The 22282-nt window shown below is 30.7% G+C and overlaps 1 protein-coding gene across 1 annotated transcript in view; it reads right to left on the bottom strand.

Moving 5' to 3' along the window:
* Window positions 1–22282, bottom strand: part of LOC147066151 (neuroligin-4, X-linked-like) — a 379113-nt gene that overhangs the window by 48935 nt on the left and 307896 nt on the right. Inside the window, exons 6-8 of the mRNA XM_085955728.1 lie at window positions 15887–15972; window positions 10736–10903; window positions 8222–8345 (exon numbers count right to left, since the gene is read on the bottom strand). Coding sequence (XP_085811854.1) covers window positions 8222–8345; window positions 10736–10903; window positions 15887–15972 — 378 coding nt within the window. The remainder of the gene's footprint in view (window positions 1–8221; window positions 8346–10735; window positions 10904–15886; window positions 15973–22282) is intronic.

Here is a 22282-nt window from a genome sequence, read left to right as displayed (position 1 = left end):
CTTCTCAGCCTTATTCTACTCCTTACTTACACATGAATTATTATATTTATCAAAATCAGTAATATTATACTATCTACCTATCTATATTATTATAATGCCATTATTATCTCGAGCCTCAATAAATCCACTGCTGGATAATGGCCTCTCTACGTTGATTGTATTCTTGACAGTCTTGAATTTCATCATCATCATCAATCCACTGCTGGATGAAAGGTTCCGCAACGTGATTCTACTACTATCGGTTTAACGAATTTGTGATATTATACCTATTTCTATCATCCTTATCATCATCGACCTGAACCAATCCACTGCTGGATAAAGGCATCCCATAGCCTGATTATACTCCTTTCTGTCATATGAAATGCTGTATGTATCAAAATCGGGGATATTATAAATATCTACATATTCATATCACCATCATCATCAACCACGATCAATCCACTGCTGTATGAAGGGTTCTGCAACTTGATTCTACTACTATAGGTTTAACGAATTTGTGATATTATACCTATTTCTATCGTCCTTATCATCATCGACCTGAACCAATCCACTGCTGGATAAATGCCTCCCTAGCCTGATTCTACTCCTTTATGTCATATGAATTGCTGTATTTATCAAAATCGGTGATATTATATTGCCATTATCGTCATGAGCCTGAATCAATCCACTGGTGGATGAAGGCCTCTCTAAGTTGTTTGTATTTCTGTCGGTCATATGAATTTATATATTTATCAAAATTGCTGATATTATATTTACCCTTTCATAATATCGTCATTATCATCATCATCCAAGATCAACCCACTGCTGGATGAAGGTTATCCCAACCTAATTCTACTCTTCTTAGTCATATAAACTGCCATATTTTTTTAAATTTGTGATTTTATATACCTACCCATTTATATCGTCACTATCGTCATCAACCTGTATCAATCCTCTGCTAGATGAAGGCCACTTTAAGCTGATTCCACGTTTTTAGGTGTTATAAATTCCTATTCATATCAGAATTGGTCAATTCCTCTCAGATATAATATGTATTGCTTTATTATTTATCAACATTTGTCTCGATATGAATGTCCCGCACCGGGAAACTATATTGGTTAAGGTTAATTTTGAATTCAAAATTAGATTTTTTAAATATTATTCTATGGCTGCAAGCATTTATTTTTTATAGACAATGTGCTGCTAACCTTTTTTTATTATGCAAATGGGTCCCGAAAGACATTAATATTTGGATATATTGGATCGTTTTTTATGATAATCACATAATATTGCTGTATATTCGAATGAATGAGATGTATAATTATTTATCATATTTAAATGCACATACCTACACATATATTGTATTAAAATTAAAATGTCATTGGTAGCAATCGGTGATTGCCAGCTGTTCTGCTAGGCTTAGCAGCCTGAAGTGGTGTCAGATGATATTGTGAAGGCCAGACTCTAGAATAGACTACGCATATGACTCCAAATTTGTATTGGCAGTGACGACATGCAAATCGTAAAACTGACAAATCAGCGAAATGTCAAACTGTCTGACGTGAATGAAAATCCATCCCGAAGGGAAAACTATGTCGCCATATATACATACTTTAAAATTATATTAAAATCCAACACCATGTCATCATGACGAAAAGCCGTCTGCAAGACCTAGCGATACAGACTGGCGAAAGCCAGCTGGCTCAGCTAGTATAATTTAATACGTCTTTAAGTAAAGTTTATCCTATATTTATCCGCACTCGAGATATAAGTCAGTTCCCATTCATTTTATGTTCTCTGGGCTGAAGTTAGTAACTAAATGGTGAGTTTTATATTTTTATATGTTAAGTTGGTAAATTATTTGAATGCTACCATCTGACTATAGAGATCAATAACTAAATATAGATATAATAACTAAATGTCTACATCATCTTTAATCTATCAGATGTCGCCACAGTATTGAATGTATTAAATTTAATTTTCTTTAAAATTTACCATTACAATGCTCTACTTATATAATAAGTACATTAAATTTAGTCGAGAGAAAAACTTCCCACGTAGTTAAATGTCGAATAAAACGGGTGTTTAAAATCCATTGATATGAGTAAATTTCAATACAGGCTCAATAAGATGTAATACCTACCTATATAAAGTTGACATTAATTAGTAAACTTGTCGAGGTATTGATGGATATACTCTACGCAGTATTACATTACAATAATGTTCCACTCATATGAAAACTTGGTCTTATATCGTAAACCCACTCACCCATTAGCGGATATCCTCTAGGATTTTTAATGGCAATTAGTCGTCATGGCAATTTAAGTTTAACAGCTACGTTTAAATTCAATGTGAGTTTAAATAATATGTAGAGATAACCTAAAGGGGTGGTTAAATTTTATTAATATTGAACAGAGAAAGTAAGACGTCATCTTACGAGGGATATTACGATAAGGTTATTAATTTTATGGTGCTCTTCAAAATATTATAAAATGTCCCGAGATTTCACGACATGACCTTAAATGATGTTTGACCTGTTTTTAAATATCTGTCACAAAATTTGACATTTAATTTATTTCGACGATGCGCATTCTAGGAATAATGACTTACGCACAAAGGGAACAGGTGTTTATTTTAGAAAAATATTAATTATTAACTTCGAAAATTTCATCCGATTCATTATTTAGCTCATATACAAAAACAAAGTGGACTTAAATAATTGTTAATTTCCTTCAGTGTTGTTTTTTTTGACAGGGGGCATGGTAATAATGTACATATTAAATTGCGGTAAGTAATAATATTTAATAGCGAATTTATTTAAGGCTATACTTCAGCTGAGGCATCGTCTAAAAAGATCGTGACTACGTGACGCGCAGATTGTGCAAACACATAATTTGTCATAAAAATTCAACACGCGTCCATTTAATGTTATGTTTATTGTTATATTAGTAATAATATATTCATTGACTGTTTTTTTCGAGTAAATACGTAACGTTTTTAAAACATATTAAAACACGATTTAAAAATATATTCCTCCGACGCCATTACAAAAAAAAATGACGTGCTCTCAGCTCGACTATCGCTCTCCAATTGGCAACGAGTGCGAAATTACGTCCCACCTATTTTTGAAAATTATTTGTCGTTTCACTGATGTATGGTTTTATTAAGCAAAATAAGTAAGTACATAATAAAATAAATTTAAGGTGTAGTTCAGAAACTCTCTCTCCGACCATGCCCTATCCTAATAAGATCATATGGGTCTCCACAGGGTGGAGGTTGGTATTAACAGATTTTGTTTTTACGAGAAATGGATGTCAGCCACTTGTTCAACCTATTAGGTCCATACTCTGACTAATACACAAATAAAATTGAAAAACAATATATTGTGTACTCGCCAGACCCAGAATTTGAACGACTAAGCCGACGCTTAAGCCGCGCGGCCATCGTAGGACTGTTCAGAATAGGTACCATTAAAATAAATTTCATTTATATAAAATATGTCTGTACTTTTTTTACGTATAGGTAGTAAAAGTTTAATGAGTTTTTTTTGTATAGTTTTGGAAATATAAGGTGTAGGTATTCAATTTGCCTGTAAGTTCTGTCAGGCTTAATAGAATTTTTGACTTGTTGATATGGCGAATTGCAGAATGCTAATCACATGCTCTGGGATTATACATATTATATGTCGGTTAAAAAAGAAAAGCTTCCCAAGTTGGGTTCGAACCTCAGTTTTCGGCTTTCAAAGACTTTGCAGCATTTTACAGCGAGCGATGTCTCTTCTCATTGAGGATTGACCGTAATAAATTATGTATATTAACATAGGAATCATGCACATTAGTGCACGGCAACTAAGATATTATGAGGAAGTTGCTCCAGAGACATTCTCAGTAAAACTTTTAAGGGCGCTGAATGTTAGTTACGTCATGATACAGTCTGCATAATAAATATAGAGACGTGGTAGGTACTGGTGAAAAAAGAGCTAGTAATAAATAAAGCAATATTTAACAGCAGATAGCATCAAAGCAACGCCGAACCAATGTGTACTTTTTCTATAAAAAATATATTCATCAATTGGTACGCATTATCCAAAATGATCGCAATGGTGCCCCATATTCAGCACTTTAAATTCACGCCGCAACCCGCCACATAATAAACATTCCGGGGTTCCCGAATAGGCAAAGAAAGAAGGGAACGTCGGCGTCGGGTCGTGGGACGCCGTCGCATGGCGCTTTAAAATGAAATGAAATGACGAGAAAAATCATTTGTCATTCCGTCCGAGTTTCTACGTCCTCGCAATAAGCCTGCGCCTGGCGAGAACTAGTGCGGCAATCCGCCATACGACAGATACGCCAGACTATGATTTGCATGGTATTCACTCAGAAACTATGTTTACGTTTTAGCCACAACTGAAATATTTAGTTTAATTTTTATACAATGATGGATTATTTATTTTAATGGTAGACTCAAATAATTTTTAGTTCTCCTTAAATAGTGCTTTCCAACCTTTTTCACTTTACGACACACTATAAAGATTTTTAAAAATTGGCCCACTATAGAATAAATAATAGTCATATTTTATTATTTAAACTCAATGATTTTGCTATGCGAGGATGAGATATTTTGAAATTTATTGATTTAGGTACATAGTTTAGTTATCTTGTCATAGTGTTATCTTTACTTTCAAAAGTGTGTCAGCGAGTTAGAAATACTCCACAATGAAAATACAAATTATTATCACTCACTACCTAGTGTATTTTTGGCATTGCAGAATCGATGTTTTGATTTTAAAAATATTTACTCAGTTCAAAACATTCAGCAATATAACAGCATTTATTTAATTTATTCAATAGACGGAATCTTTTACTTTATCAGAATTTGACGACTGAGTACCCTGAACTTCGAAGGCTTAATCAATCTTCAGCCTATTCTTTTCTTATTTCTATCAATAATACGCTCGAATTTTACTGTACGCAACAATATTTTAAAGCACACTTCCCACTCACTCGCAGCACACCGATATGTCGCGGCCTACTACGCGGTATAGAAGCTGTCCTAAAATATCTACATACACGCCAATGTGTAATAATATAGTAAATATTTAAAAAAAATACTCATTTCTTAAAAAAAATGGATGCCAAATTAAAAAAAAAAACGTCGCTGAAATTATATGTTAACTACGCTATAATAAAATAACGGGGAACTGTATGCAGAGCATTTAAGGCATATCGATTGAATTTATATATTGGTTTAGAGGATATTTCTAATATCTTGAAATAATCAAGCCATGCGCCGCATCCACAACATCTATAATAGACCGCACCTCACTGGTAGGTGCCCATTCATAATAATGATTGTATTTACATTCGTATTATAAATATAAATATTTACTCCTATTACTGTGATATTGTTGTATATAACGGTATAATAATATATTTATTTACTAATTAATTACATGTATGTTTTGATAACTTTTTTATAATATAAAAAATAAAAATGATTCGCTAAAATAATATGAAATAATAAAATAATCGCCAAAAGCGCTGATATCAGTTGATTATAACCTGTTAGTTTTTTTAAATTTATAGTGAAAAAATAAAATAAAATCAAGTTTAAATAACAATAACCTTATAAAGGAACCAAAATGTATGTACCTACAATATTTAGAACTAAGAGTAAAATTTACTATCTTACTCTCTTAACTCTGAACAACATTTAATATTGTTCATTCAATCAATATAATATATTATCCAATATTACAATCAGCATTATGGTGAAAGAAGGTTACGATATTAAATTTTAAATGTAAACCCAACGTAAATAAGTCATCGTCATATTAGATAGTAATATATGGGATTTTCTTTGACTACACCATTCGTATTTACTTAACGTAAACTCGCAGGTTGCAACATTTTTAATTAATTCAAAATACAATTAATTATCTTTGAACCATTAGATAGCTATCAAATTAGAATAAAATATTTGATCACCAAATTAGTATAAATATACAGACCTAATTTAATGTATATGGGTACACGAGTGAATGACGTTGATAGTTTAAACACACATATATGCACGCGCACACACCCACACATACATATATATAATATATAATCACTCTTCTCGGTCGCTAGTTCTTCGCTGCCACGTAACATCCATCGTAGAGGTGAATTTAATATTTAAGACGGTCAATAACACCAACATAATATTTGTTATCCGATAGAATTTGCTTTATATGGCTACCCATTGGCCGATATAAATAAAATAAAATGTATTATCAGTTATTTTAATAAAATTTTATTGTTTATAATCTTTTAGTTTAAACTATTATTTTTGAGCACAAAAAGCTACACAAAACCGTCTTATAAATTTATACTGAGTCTATTATTCGTATATCTACTGTGTTTTAGAGTGTCCCTGTGGACGTTTAGTGTCCCTAGAGTACCACTGTACGGCGGCATTTATCCAGCGGTTGTACATTTGCCGAGTGACATATCCAGTCCATTACCATTTCATATCTATCAGATCGCGTACTCTCGTTCTGTTTTCTTATACATTAGTTTATTTTGTGATTTATTTGCGTTATGTCCAACATTTATCTTTCTATGCCACGTTAGTATCACACATCGATTGAAAATTTAACGTTTAGGACATAGTAGAAGCTCACATTTGAAGATACTATTCAGTCGCCCAAATGCACTCCATATATATATATACATATTCTATGCTCAGTTAATATAAGGTGAGTAAAAATTATGACTATTAGTTAAGGTAGCAACAATTTAAATCTTAAGTGTAAACCATAAGTTATGCGATATTATATTGCTAATGGTTTAGATTTTCATTATGTAAGAGTATTTGAGAATGGCATTGACCTTTAAACTTAATAATAAGTCTCTACAAAATAATCTTCAAACAACACTTAGTCGTCCATTATTAATCCTTTCGTCATAAAGTATGATCTGCGGAGATAAGTGCTTCATAATCAGAATCCACCGCAGCCCTCAGCCGGGTAGTAATCACAGGCTAATTGAAATATGAAAAGCCCTCCGTAGATAAAATATTTAGGCTGGGGTCCCGCGATCCCAGCGCCGCACGGACCTCGCCCGTTCGAATTTTATGAAGGATTTAAAAATAATCGCAGCGCTCCGGCAGTTTGGCACGTCCTCGCGTGACTTCGCGCAGTTTTACCCCCTCGAATAATATTTGCGCACGTCTCCGGAGCGATATGTATTTTCGCCTTAAAAATATCCCCGAATTTAATGACAATTGGTACTGCGGGGTGACTTAATGTGACTTTAAACTCCTATGTAAATGTTAAAGTCACCAAAGCCTTCTACTATTACGTACCGGGAATATTATAACTAATAGAGAAACATAATTCAAGGACTTTTCATATTATGTCTGTACAATTATTTCAACAATAAGTAACTTACGTACTAAAACCAAAATTATTATAATTTGTCAAGATTCCGATTTGAAACAAAACTCACCTCTAATAAATAAAGAGATGGTATGACAAACCATGGCCGTAAATTGTTACTGTCATGGTCGTAGATGTGAATGTTATGATGAATACAACTAGCAAATATTACCCGGTGGTAGTACCATCTGTGAACATTATTATACATCTTTTTATCTCTCATACATTTACGTTTTTGTGTTTCATATTCAATTTGTCTGTGAGCTACTTCATCAACCTGACTCGAGTCTTTGTAGGGAATCCTGACTTAGCTGAGTACGCTATCGCCACAATCGTTCATTTTTAAAATGGCGACGCTTAGCTGATGGTTCTTCATGATCCATAAAGTTTCTATTTTTTGATCAATTGTGTATAATATATTATAGCATATCACTCAATATGCTATTACCGCATTGTAAGCATCACTGTCAAACTATTATGTGAATACCATTTGTTTTCATTCACGACTCGAGTAAAATAAGCGATTCCTTCGATTTTTCAAATTTACAATTTGTATTTCATATTTCATACGTATTCTCCCTATCTTGCTCTCTCTTACATATTTTTATAGGTAATTCTAGACAAGTATATATTAAGGTAACAATTATTAATTCAGGTTATTTTGCTATGCGAGTTACAATAATGTAACATCACTTTTATGTAGCGTACATTTTAAAGTAAGAAACGTGAGGTTAAGTTAAAACGGAGGTAAAAAAAGTCAATTAACAATAATAGACATAACAAATGGTAACATCTTTAATAAAATGTTAATACTATTTTTACCTGTTGATGTAAGCCCAAATAGTAGAGATCTATCGGGAAAATCGGCCAACTCAAATCCAGCCGCAGTTGCGACGGTGCTTGCACTTGATGGATTTTGGCCGACACTGAAACTTGGTGTTTGGACCTGTAAATTAAACAAAAACTTTTAAAATCTAGTGAAAGACTGAAGCTTTTTCATTAATAACTCATTTTCAAAATGTACTTTCAGAATTCGGAAACATCTTATATTGTATATTTATAGTTGTTGCATTCTACCTGAATTCAGTTTGTGGTAGGCCTCGGGATGCAGCACACGCGCATTATACAATCACACATACATAATTCCCAATTAACATGAAATATAATCAAATCAAATATATACATATAAAATGTGTTTACACATATTTCACTGGTCCCCCACCAAAACTTATTCTTGAATGGTGATAACCGGCGGGATAAATAAATAGATAACAACTCACTATAAAAACATTCAAAATTCTTGTGAAAAAATAAACCTACATCCAAATAAAAAAATATGTGCCGACAACATATCGTAACAAAATTAAAAAATCTCGGTGATTAAATATTAATTTATAAGATGAAAAACGGTATCATAATAACATATACGTATTTATTTGAATTATTATAATTAATAAATTGTAATGCCTATGATTATGTAAACAATGAATTAATACATTTAACTTAATCCAGACCCACGACATAGATTGGAAACGAGCCTAGACTTATGGTGTTGGAAATATAAAATACTAACTAATCTTAAATTTACTAGTAGGTACATGGTAGACATTAATTTTCTACCTAATAATTTATAAATTAACCGTTTACGTTTGTTATAATATTTTACTTGATTTCGTCATATTTGAATGATGCCCAAGACCAGTTTTTAAAAATTTGGACAGATTTTATGAGCAGAAAATAAAATAAAAATGTTTATTTAAAGTAGTCTAATCTCATAATAAAACTATTTGTTTAAAAGTATTTATTTAATTTATCTTTCCTGTGGGCTTATTTCATACACGAAGCGGCTATCGGCGGCTATCGACGGCTATCGACGGTGGTTTATCATATTTATGTATATAAACCGAAAAAAAGTATTATGTTTCAAAAGCCTTTCTCTTGGTTGTGTTAACTTTTAGAACGAGATAGATAGCAGTTTTGACAGTTTAGATGGCTAACTTATTGCAAAAATTATAATACCTCAATACATAAATCTGATAAAACACCGTCGATAGCCGCCTTGTGTATAGAATATACCCACTGAATAAGATGATAAGCTTATAATATCATCTTTCTATTGAAAATTTATTGGTTGAAATTTATTCGTTTTACTCTATATATAACTAATGTAATTAATCTAACTGTAAGTGGTTTTCTATAAAAAAAAAAATAACATAAATAACTCTCCTTAATAATTATGGATTATTCTGACTAAAATCCCTAACTTACCCCAAATACTTAATTTTTGACAAATTTATAGTACCTAGGCCCTCCGCTAAATTATTGAAAGATTTAATGACCACTAATACAAAAGCACAGTGTAACTTTATCAAGTTTTCTATGTCACCACGGTCGTTTCTGGAACCAAAACCCGCTCCCCGTATCTACTGTCCCCGTTACTACATTCTCCTTGCCCATAATTAAATGTGTGTTCAATTTTGCGTATAGTTTTATTAACATTAAAATGCCAAATCTTTGAGGAAGCAGACGAAGATCATTATTTAGAATGTAGTGAGGTATTGTAAGGAGGAGAAACATAAAAGAATCCTTTTCATGAGTGATATAGTATCTACTATGGCAAGTCAAGTCGCAAAGAACACATGACGTAACAATGTCTTAAGACTTCGACTGTGTTTAGGAAAAAGGGCGTAACCCACACAGAACAAATTTTACAGGAGAGGCAAAAAACATTTTTTGAATGATTTTGGCTTAATATTAATAAAAAAATTGGCATAGACATTGGGTACATGATGATTGATGATTCGGTGTAATATCTTTTCGATCTACTCATAATTAAAGAAATTATTACAGAAAATCATTAAAATTGAGGGTAAATGCTTTTTTCCTTAAATTAAAACTTAATTAAAGCTTAATTAAAACCAGAATTTAGATAATAAAACGGCATTTGTGGCTTACTTCCCTTTTACTGAAACGTGTATTTAGTTGTATACATTGTTAATATCTAATAAAAGCACTTTTTGAAAAATCGAGGGTTACGTCCTTTTTTCTAAACACATTCGACTTGATACACTAATAATAATAATTGGTCTATGCATATATTAATTGATAATGTACCCAATAATTTTAGAAAATATTATAATCATATAATTGCTGCTGAAAAGATTTTACGTAAGAGTATATTATATTATATATTTTAATTTTAAAGATATTCTTTATTCTGCATAATAAAAACATGGGTAGCTATATTTATATAATATATATTTTAAAAAATGTAAGCCCCAATTACGTTTTCAACACAAAAAAACGACGTCGCGATAAATAAGCAATTAAGTTTACCTGTGACGGGTTCAAGAGCACAGTGCCGTCCACGAAGGGCGCAAACCCAGGAAGGAAGCGAGGGGGGTCTATGCGCACGCTCAGAAGCTCGTTCAAGGATTTGGTCCTCAGGCAGGGGGCAAGGTCGTCCTCCAGTAGGTCGCCATGGCAACCGGTCTGCTCGGCCACCTACGCCAAAACAATACACTATGTCAATCATTCAGGCAGAAATTTGCATATATCTTTTTATATTCGATACAAATTGGATTCAGGACGCATCGCTTTTTTGTAAAACTTAGACATAGTTATAATGTTATAGCATAAATTTAAACAATAAAAACAATATGCTCGTAGATACCTAGTTAATATAATAATTATTGTTTAATTTTTAAGTAGGTAGGTATATAAATTATTATCGTTAAAATTAGGAAGTTAAATTTCAATAAATGATGTTTATGTGCCTCTACTTTCCCTCTCTTTGACGCAGTAGACGTAATCATTTTATCAGAAGATTTTCGAAAGGGGCCTTGAAACAGTTCAAACTAAACATACTTATAATTATTATTATTAATTTAAATAAAACGCAATTTTATCGTACTAATTTCACTTTTGTAATATTATTACATTTACACCATGCATTGACAGTTAACACTATAAAAAGGAAAAAAATATACTGACTTATATATTATATATTTAATTTATGTATAAAATATTAAACATAATATGATTATGTGTCATTACTGTAATCATCAATAATAAGTAATAATTCTTAGTTAAAGGATGTTTCTCGGAAAGACAAACATTGAGATTTTTACTACGTAAGTAAGGAATTTATTTTTATCGTGGGCAGCCTCAAAATAAGTCAGTGCCTCGGGCCTCCAACGCCTTAAACCATCCACTGTATTTAAGAGCATACTTCAGTGAAACGGCAAATAATTTTCAACTATATGTGCGACGAAATTTCGGACTGGCTGCTAATCGGAGAGCGAAAGTCGAGCTGTCAACACCTTAATTTGTTTTGTGATGGCGTCGGGAGAATTAATTCTTAAATAGTGCAAAGCTGACTAAAAAATGTTACCCATTTACTTGAAAAGGATAACATGTCAATGAATATATTATTATTATTACTAATAGAACAATACACATAACATTAAATGGACGCATGTTGAATTTTTATGACAAATTATGTTTTGTTATGCACGCGTCGTTAGCACAATCTTCGCGTCGCGTAGTCACGATCATTTTAGACCATGCCCCGTGCATTGATAAATATTGATTCTATATTATACATCTTTCCATTTAATTTTCATATACTTTATCTATACAATACGTCAATACGCAAATACTTTATTGTTTTAATTGAACGAACGTTTACGTGGACGAACTCCATTTGATTTCGATAAAAAGTTATCTGTGAACGGATCATCAAGGTTCAATATTATCATTAGATTTTTATGAGGATTGGTTTATAGCCCGAAATACAATTGTCGACATAAATAACACAAATATCGTAAAATTAACGAAAAATTTAATTTATAATCATAAAACTTTACTATATGATTGATTAGATACCGTTTTTATGTGAAATTGAATGTATCTAAATACAATATTTTTATATTTTATAAACCTGTGAGAAATACTTTTTCGTATATAATATGTAAATATATTATGTAAGTTATATAATATGTAAAGAGCGGTTTTTACCTGGGTTATCGTAATCATTATTATAACAAGTGTAAAAATCAAGGACACTTACTAAAAAATAATTGAATTAAAAACGTTCATAATTAAAATCAATTGTCATAAAATTCTTATTAAACGGAAAATCAAGCGTGAATTTAATGTAGGTCCATTTTGTGTAAAATATATACCTAACGAGCGTTCATTGTGAAATTTAAATTATTAACATAAAAGAGTCGACTTGTTTTTTTAACGAAATTAAATTACGAGTAAATTTTAGAAAATTAAGATTCGAAGAGTGATCATGAATAATTTAAATATGAAATACTTATATATTTATGTGAAGTTTAATTTGGCAGCTTAACGAATTCAAAAGTGAGTACCTTCACTGGAAGAGACTTTAAAATTTTTGTTGTTTTATTAGAAACATGAAAATGTACTCTAAAATAATGTAAAATTGGGTTATAATATAGCTTTTATATTGTATGTTAAAAATGTAAATCATTCTCTCTGAATTTATATTATAGTTTCATACTTACGTTAATACAATTTTTCACAAACCAATAGACAATATTATTTTATTTATAACTCACAGACATTAAAAAAACGTTTATTAAGCATTACCAAAATACTACGTAGGTATCTACTAAGATTATAGGTCAATAACGACAACTTTTAAAATTCTATTATATACAGCTATGACAACAGTTATATGGTTATTTAAAATAGTAAAACAAATGTTTTAATTTAAATATTATATTATAGGTACCTAGGTATTAAATTATTTAAATGAAAATTTATTGTAAAAATCTCTCTTGCTTTTTATTCTATAGATTTGGCAACACGAAGAAACTGAAGGTGGCCGAGGTCTAAATATACTAATTACGATTTACATTATAATCGTTCGTCCTGTATTAAAAAAATATGTTCGGAATATTAGAAAAATTATGTTAAACTGAATGTAGTTTTTTTTTTACAATATATTTTCATTACGTAGGTAGGCATATTATTTTTTGCGTCCAGGAGAGTTTTAATATTTTAAATATATGCTTTAAAACTGTATATAATTTTGACGTGTTGATAAATAACCGACAACATTTTACATTATGCAATAGGTACTCAAGCAATAATAACATTTTTTATTCGTTTTTTTTTTGTTTTTTTTTCATGTCATGTGAACGTTCTGAATTGCAAGGTACCTACTATATATAATGTAAAATAAATTAAATTAAAATTATATTTTGAAATATATAATATACACATATGAGTAGGTATGTTAAGAATTCCATAACTAAAAACAGACAGAAAAAGCAAACTTTGAAAGGGAACTAAAAAGAGAAAATATAAAAAAAATCCACTTTAAAGAAATAGAATTAATTATAATTACATAACATATTATTTATAACATAATTAAAATACTTTTAATAGCATCAGAATGGATAACTCACCACCCCAGGTAAGTGCAATTACAAGTTTAAATTTTACTCGATTCAATATTTTCTAATATAATTAATTATTAAGCTGTAACAAGTTACTTACTCGTACGTATTTTTAATAAAAAATAATCTCTACATTCATACATCTTGTGTATATTTAATATTATATGTATATTAAAAACGTTTTCTCTCTGATGATATTATGAAAGTGAATGTAGGTACCTAATTCAAATTTGTTTGAAGCATAAGGTAAACACAACTTTTTGTTAGAAAGTGATTTTAAATTATTTTATAACCGTTCTAAGAGTCATTCAATTAAATAAAATTAATGGGTATTTTCTGATAATATGTACGCGTAGTAAAATAAAGCTTTGATCATTATATTATTTACCATACCTATTCTATTCGTTTAAATGTCACTAACATATAACGAACGCACACGTCCAAATTAATGTACGCGAAACTGTCAAAAGTTTGCTAATTATTTACGATTCTATTAAAATCGTGGCCTCCCAGCGAATCATAAAATTGCCGGATCAGTGGATTTCTTAAATTTATCAAAAGTTCCCGGTAGGTGAGGTGCGGTGGGGTGGTGGGCGGTGCGGCTTCGTTTTCCCGAGCAGGGGACAAATGAAAAGTTTCTTGAGACTTGCAACACTGTCAGATTATATTTACGGGCATTAAAATGACAAATGATTGCGGGATGAACGCGAAAATGGTCCATTTTTCAGTTTCTCTCGCGCTTCATTTGAGATCTTATGCTGTTTTTCCCGTGAGGTTGTAGGGGGAAATAATATAATAAATAATCCAGTTTATTTACGGCAAGCCAGTAAAAATATTTAATATTGTGAAATTATTGATCCAATTGAGAAAGTAAACAAAATAAATTAAATTATTTATCATCCATAAACAAAAATAATAAGAAACGATTCAGTCTGATTAAAATATCATTATCAACTAATATTGTCTATGTAGATGAAACTGGCCCTTATTATTATTAGTAAATTATATTGATTTTTGTATATATTATAATATGTAAAGTGTTGCACTATTTTTAACAAATATTTAAATAGGCATCTATTAAAATAATTACGCATGACCATGATTGATTTTATGAGGATCATATTATTCAGCCTCTTGCGCAACTTATTAAGTCCATTGGTCCTCTGGGTTCAAATACACATTGAAAAATAACACTTGCATTTGCCAGAGCCGGGATTCACACACGGGACTTACGACATTATATGCCGAAACGTTACCGCTCGACCATCGTTGGCGTAAATTATAATTATAATAGTAATTTAATTTTAATTTAGTGAAATGGTAAGATTATAACACATCACACGTGTTATATAAAAGAAAATATATGTTTAATATTAACGAGTCTCGTCATCAATTTTTGGCAGGGCATACAAATAATGTTAGCAACTATTTTCAAGGATGAAGCACACGAAGAATAAAAGTAGAACAAAAAAATCTGACGAACACATTGACAATAATTTATGTACTTATTGGTTTCACAAAAACATGGTAAAATATCTTATTGGTTTTATGTTTCTTTTAATTTTCCAATGGAAAATTAAAATTTAAAGATTTATTATTTACATACGTTCTCTATAATATATATATATATATATATATGTATATAAAGAGAATTTCCTTCTAAAAGCTTAGACACATATGCTTTAAATAATTTAATAGCAGTATCAGTTTGGTCTATTAGAGATAGGTACATACATTGTCAATCGATACCAAAAACACACGTTTGAAGTAATAGATTGTATATTTATGTAAATACAATACTAAAAGCTGTCTTCATAGACATTTCAAATGTCCACTATTACACAAATTTGATATTAATGTAATGTTATATTAATTTATGCCCCTTATAAGCATAATAATATAAAATTAGTAAGGTGCAGGTGACATCAAAATGGTTATTATTGTGTGTCTTTGGGTTCACCTATTGTTTGAACTAATATCAAAGGATTCTAGTAAACCTCCTAGAACCCTGCAGTTCATTTCTGAACATATTATTATTAACGTAAGTACTTGCCTTTCGTTTGACGGTGAGTGGTTCTCTTTGTAATGCCCATGAACTCAGCCCAGAACCGCTGAACAATATGACGCGTTGGAGTAATTCTGAAAAAAATAGATAAGATTTAGAAACTATTTTTGAATGATGTTATATAACTACAGATTTTTTTTTTTTTAAATTTTTATTTTCAGAATCAATGTATCCGTAGAATTTAGGAGTGCACTTATATAACCGCCTGATGAACGGTAGAGATCGTGAGCAGACGAATCGGTTCTTGGTAATATATGTTATCATGCAGAGAGGTTTTAAGTCAACCAGGGAGGGATAAGGTATTTTGTCTCTATTTTTCTTTATAGTGTCCACTATATAAGATTCTCAGTCGAAAAACATTGTATTACATTAATATAAACATAATAATATATATAGTAGTTATTCCACATAGTTTAAAAATTATCAAGACCGCTTTCATCTTGTTTTATGGGACATTTTCACAGTTGTGATATTTAAAAAAATGAAAAATCACTATGACACTACACATAATTATTTCTTATTCACTTTGTCTCACTATAACGATGTTTGATATGAAATCATTGGATTTTTTTCTTCAGTATATTGAGTAAGTACCTACCTAATTTCCATTTCCATCCGTTTGTGAATATTTCAACCATACAGTGAAGAAAGAAAAAGTAAATAAATTCTAGAAATAAAAGATAACTTTGTCTCTCGCTCGCGTTAAATATTCCGTGAACTGACTGGAATATGTGCCTAGGATGTCACTTGAGAGTGTGACCCTTGGTGGTTTTATAGCACACCTGTATGGAATCTGTCATCGTGGTCCACTTCATCTCACCTTGCAGCGATACTACAAGATGGATAGGCTCTCTGACTTATATTCAGAGATTGATGCATGACCAAATGAAGTATGTCAGTAATATTGATTGTAATTATTTATAGAGATATAATATTAAAATCAAAAGATTTTGTACTTTGAACAAAAGGGCATAATAGAGATTATTTTCCTTCTCTACCACACAAAATATTGTTGTCACACCACAATAATGTGTAATATTATTATCACTGTAATCTTCTCTCTAATTTTTCTCGTCCATAGTCACTAACAGAAATTTAAATAAAATGTAATGTTGAAAAATTGTTGACCAAGATATACGAGTAGCTCTTTCAAGTATCGACGAAGACATACCAAGTTTTCTTTTCTTAAATAAGTGCTAGAAATGAGTACTTTCCACATGATTTTGTAATTATTATTAGTAAAATGGCGGTCAAAAAAATATGCTCAATTATGTTGTTTATTGTTTACTTCAAAGTAAACTGATAATAAGACACCAAAATATTAATAATTGTTATCAAAATTCAATGCGTCATAACTATGCTATTACGGTAAAAAATATTTCTGTATTGAGTTGCATTGTATCTGGTTATTTATTTTCAGGAAAATTTCGTAGTAGAAGTTTAAAAAAAAATATACGTCTGCCATGGCAAAAAAAAGGTTGGGATACAATAAAAAAATTGATTCAATTTTATTAGTAATGCCAACGACTACCAAGAAAAAGAATTCTTTACAGTTGACAGATACAGATCAGATATCACTTTAGCTAAAGACGTTGAATAAAAATTAAAAAAAAAACACAATGTTTCGAAGATTTAAAAAATTGCAAAAAACAAGAAGAGAAAATCGTTCTACTTAGGCGCCCTAAATTTTCCGAAGAGACCAATCATAAATACCGAAAAAATCATCCCAGGAAATGAGGGACGCGTAAATATTTTCTGAGGTCATTCTGTTATCCCCCTTATCCCATTCTCATCCCCCCTTCGGTGGCAATTCAATTTAATCTTGTTAAGCTTGCACTTCCAAAAGCTTCCGCTAGAGTTCTACCGCATCTCTACGATCCCTAAAGGTTATCGCTCACGAACCCTGAGCCATGAAACAGAAAAATTCAAAAGTGTGTTGTAAAAGATTTCGATAAAAATGCGGATTAAAAACACCATTCTGTCGAAATAGCCAATTACTTTATGGTAATATAGATATTATGTTGAATACTTAGCGTTTTGAGTCAGTACTTAGTCAGGAACAAAGACAAAACATGTTACTATAAAATTTACAGATAAGCGTTAGGTATTTCAGTATTTTTTCTAACAGCAATAATATGATGAAAATTTATTTTGGTTGTTTAAAAAAACTTGGTAGATTACTACTATAGATTTTTTAAAAATTTATACTTATATACTATATATAATTCAAAATATGTTTGTTTGATTTTATTATCCTACTTGGCCTTAACTGGCATCTATATAGTATATACATATTATAAAAATAAAAAAGTGTAATCAAATTATCTGTCCTGTCAATTCAAATTTTTAATTTTCACGACAGCAAGATAAAGTTTACATATTTTGGATTCGATTTTAATCTGATGTTAATTTATCTTAGATGTCAGAATTATTTTCATTTTGACATGCTGTATGTGTAGATATATTGATATTGAAGAATGTAATTATTATGGTTTTGTATATCGTCACCTTAATACTACAACTAGATAAATTGATTTTCACTGTTTTTGAGATAGCTATTGAATATGACTACATTTCTTTCTCTACAAAATGATAAAACTAGGTAAGTCAGAAGTTAATGGGAACTGTATTGATTTTGTGTTTGAAAATATTAGATAAATTTAATACCATACATGCATTAAATAAATAAAATAATATATCTACAATATTTTTTCATACAATTGCTCATTATTTAACTATTCCCAATTAGATAATTACAATTTTCCATTTTTATTTTAAATAATAATTCTAGCCTAGATTTATGTAAATAAAGTAAAGTTTAAATTTCATTTTCCCAACAATGACCAAATCAGAGTTATCTAGTTGTAGTATTGAGGTGACGATATGTAAGTATCAATCAATTAAGCCGGGTACTTCAGCGAGTATTACAATAATGTATATATTACACAATTATTATGTTTTACGTAGGGATTGCAATACCGGTATTCCAGTATTTATCAATACCGAAATACCGGTTTTAAAAATCCAAAATACCAAAATTTTCGGTATTAAGAAACCACAGTCGTTTACGTTTTTGACGATGAATTTAATTTTATTTCTTCATTATTTTGTACTGTAATTCCTATTCTATTGAGTGTATAAGTTATGTGCTAATAAAATGAAAAATATTAACTGAATCCAACATAGGTGAAATAACAATAAAACACATTTAATTAATTATAGGTACCTACCCATTTATAAAATTGCCTCGATAAATTAACTCTACTGATATTATTTCGAAATAAAAAAACATCAGTGATACATGTTCAATTTTTCTATGATTGTCCAAGTGTTGAATTGAAGAAGATTTCCTGAAGCCGCTCTTATTTACACTAAACTTAATGAACTATTTATCAATATATTCAAATTATTTGTAAATATCACCAATTCTACAATATTGTGATAAATACATATTTTTAAATGTCACCATAATAAATGTAGGCAAATAGGTAGGTTTTTTCTCTATAAAATGATTTTTTAAAGAGATTGTAATAACTATATTTACCGATAAGTACTTATATTTTAAAGAATACCGGTATTAATACCAGCATTCAATAAGAAATACCGATAAACCGGTAGTGATATTTTCATTCGGTATTGCAATCCCTAGTTTCACGTGACGGGGAGATTCATATGGATTGAGATCTGAGAAGATCTGAGATAAATTATATTAGCTGCAGCAACGTCTAGTGAGGCTAAAAAAAATATACGTTGCTTATTAATTAGAGACGGAAGATTAAGGAAAACATGTAAATATAACTCTTTTTGAAAGTCGATTCTATGGAGTCATCATTTCTGTATAATATACACTATACAGTATAGTTACAAACTAATGAAAGATGGCACTTTTTAATATTATGTCACTGGGTAGCTATGTCACGTTTGATTTTAATATTTGGCAAACTGCGTGAAGTACAACTGTGTCACCAATTTAACTAGAAAATATTGAGACACAAAAAGCGCCGATAGACGAAAAAATGGAAAACCACTACAGTAATAGATCATTGATGGCTTATGGCGATGAAAATAGTTCAATTTACTCATTATTATAACCGATTTCATAATAATTCAAAATAATGGATACATATTATGAAAATCTTAATTAAATATGTATTTTGTGAACACTTTTGAAATTCACAACGATAAAGCTCCGCAGGGGCGATATTATATAATCAGCCATTCAGAACGTAAGCGCGTGAAAGCAAAAAGAACTTGAAACTATATTATTCGGAATTATTGTTTAGGGTAAATGAGCCTCAATGCTACAAAGCCAGGCGAGCAGGTAGGTCGAATATGTACCCGCGGGACCGCCATTTGAATAAAAGGACCAAGTTTTGTTTTCGCAGCACGGAACCGGCCAACAGAGAACCGACCAACAGAAAACCCACCAACAGACGAGCGCGGTTTTATGTAAAAAAGGAAAGGGTATTAGCATTTCACTTAACGGACTTGTTTCGGATTTCTTTAAGTGGAGTTTGACCCAGAGGGCAACGCGAGAGGAAAAAAACCGGACAACGTGTGCTTGGGAGTTTATTTAGTGATATCACTGTGGATTTGTTTTTATAAAGCAGTGCGAAACAACGGCACATTTTATTATTCTGATACCTTGTACACTAATCCGGTACATTGACTTTTATAACACGATTTTGTTTACCCAATACTTCTATCGTTATCGAACAAGTACCCATTAAAAGTAATTGCTATGAACTGGTGGAGGTACGCTCTGATGATCCGAAATAAATAGTGCACACTAAATATTGCCAGTCATCTAAGAATACAAATTGCAGATGGTATTGGTTAGTTTTTTTTTTAATTCAATTAAACCTTGGCTTGACTAAACCTACTAGGTATAAAAGTTATTGGAAATATTGTAGTTTAAGGGGGGTGTAAAAATCCGTAATACATTTATTTATGATTGATTTTAAGTCGGTGTTACGACCTAACTCTGCGACTTATCTTATCCACAAATGGTAATTGTATGTCCGTGAAATAATGATTTTAATTATTATTTGGGTCGTTAGTGGTCGTTTGTGTTGTCCGCGCCTCGCTATCTCATCTTCTAGATATGCCGCATGTTAGAAGCAAATATATTTTTTTATTTCACACCACGGTAAGTAATGTTTAATTCATCTATAGAATGTATAACTTTTTATCGATTCTTGACGGTCCAAACCGTAGAGGTATTAAATAAAAAGAGGGGCAAGGAATCGGCTTTCTCACATAACTGAATGAAACAGGCCAACAATAGCCGACAACTTTCGAGAAATAGCGACGCGATAAAAAATATGCAGGGCATCACGGAGGATTTACTTTGGTTATTATAACGTAATCATATGATATAATGTTAATGTGGAAATTTTGCCGCAAATTGATTACCAGTCTGCCTCACCATACTTTTCCCTCATACTTGCCTGTTTCACCATACTTTCATATAACCTGCCGCCCCTAGGTCCAAGCCCAAAAACCTTCCTTGTGTTTGTGCATCGGTCCCAAAATGGGTTGGAAAAATGGTTAAAACATTAATATTATTTGCCATAAAATGTTATTATGAACCATTTTGATCTGTATAAATCAAATAATTTCACTACCTGTTGCTAAAAAAGGCTGCGCCAAACTATAACAGCAATAATTGCTGTTATCAATAATACGAACATCAGGTGTGGCCAGGTGTATTTCACACGATATCGGAGTCCCCTCTTCATGCCTATATGTGCCCGTCTTTATCATATACGTATCAATATAAATAGTAGTTATGTATATTTATTCTTTTCTAGGGAGCAAGGTGAAGCCTGGTAGTATTGGATTCCAGACGATGTCATTTCCTACTACATACCTTACAATATGTGATAGCATGGTCCGCTTAGTAGCCACAAATGTAATTTATATAAAAATTAGAATTCTGATAATAATTGAATACCTAACTGTACTTTTTTACACTATGGAAATCAAAATATAAAAATATTTATTCGCTAATTATTCCAATATACGTAGTTGACTTAGTTTTTTATGGAATACTTCCATTAGTGATGATCTCTAAGGCTTCTTTGTTTTTTGAAATCCTCTAAATACTCTATTAATTTAATTGAATTGGATTTTTGACTTACAGAGTTTACATTTTTTTAGTTTTAAAATAGATTTCTATCTCAGAGTTTTTTGTTATTTATTAAAATATAATAATTATTAATGCTATAATATTTTCCGGGGTATCTTGCATTTTGAATACTCGCAATTAATTATATTGTTTAAATCAGATAATGTTTGTCTTAAAGAACAATAATAGTTGAAAAACCATTTCAAAACAAAGGAAAGTGATGAATTATATTAATTTGTTAAATTTTACCGTTA

Source organism: Rhyacophila brunnea, unplaced genomic scaffold, assembly GCF_057557595.1.
Source record: "Rhyacophila brunnea isolate RB1 unplaced genomic scaffold, BYU_Rbru_1.0 scaffold_5, whole genome shotgun sequence".
Taxonomy (NCBI): domain Eukaryota; kingdom Metazoa; phylum Arthropoda; class Insecta; order Trichoptera; family Rhyacophilidae; genus Rhyacophila; species Rhyacophila brunnea.
Note: the sequence above shows the minus strand (reverse complement) of the source record. Positions and strands in the feature narration are given on the sequence as shown.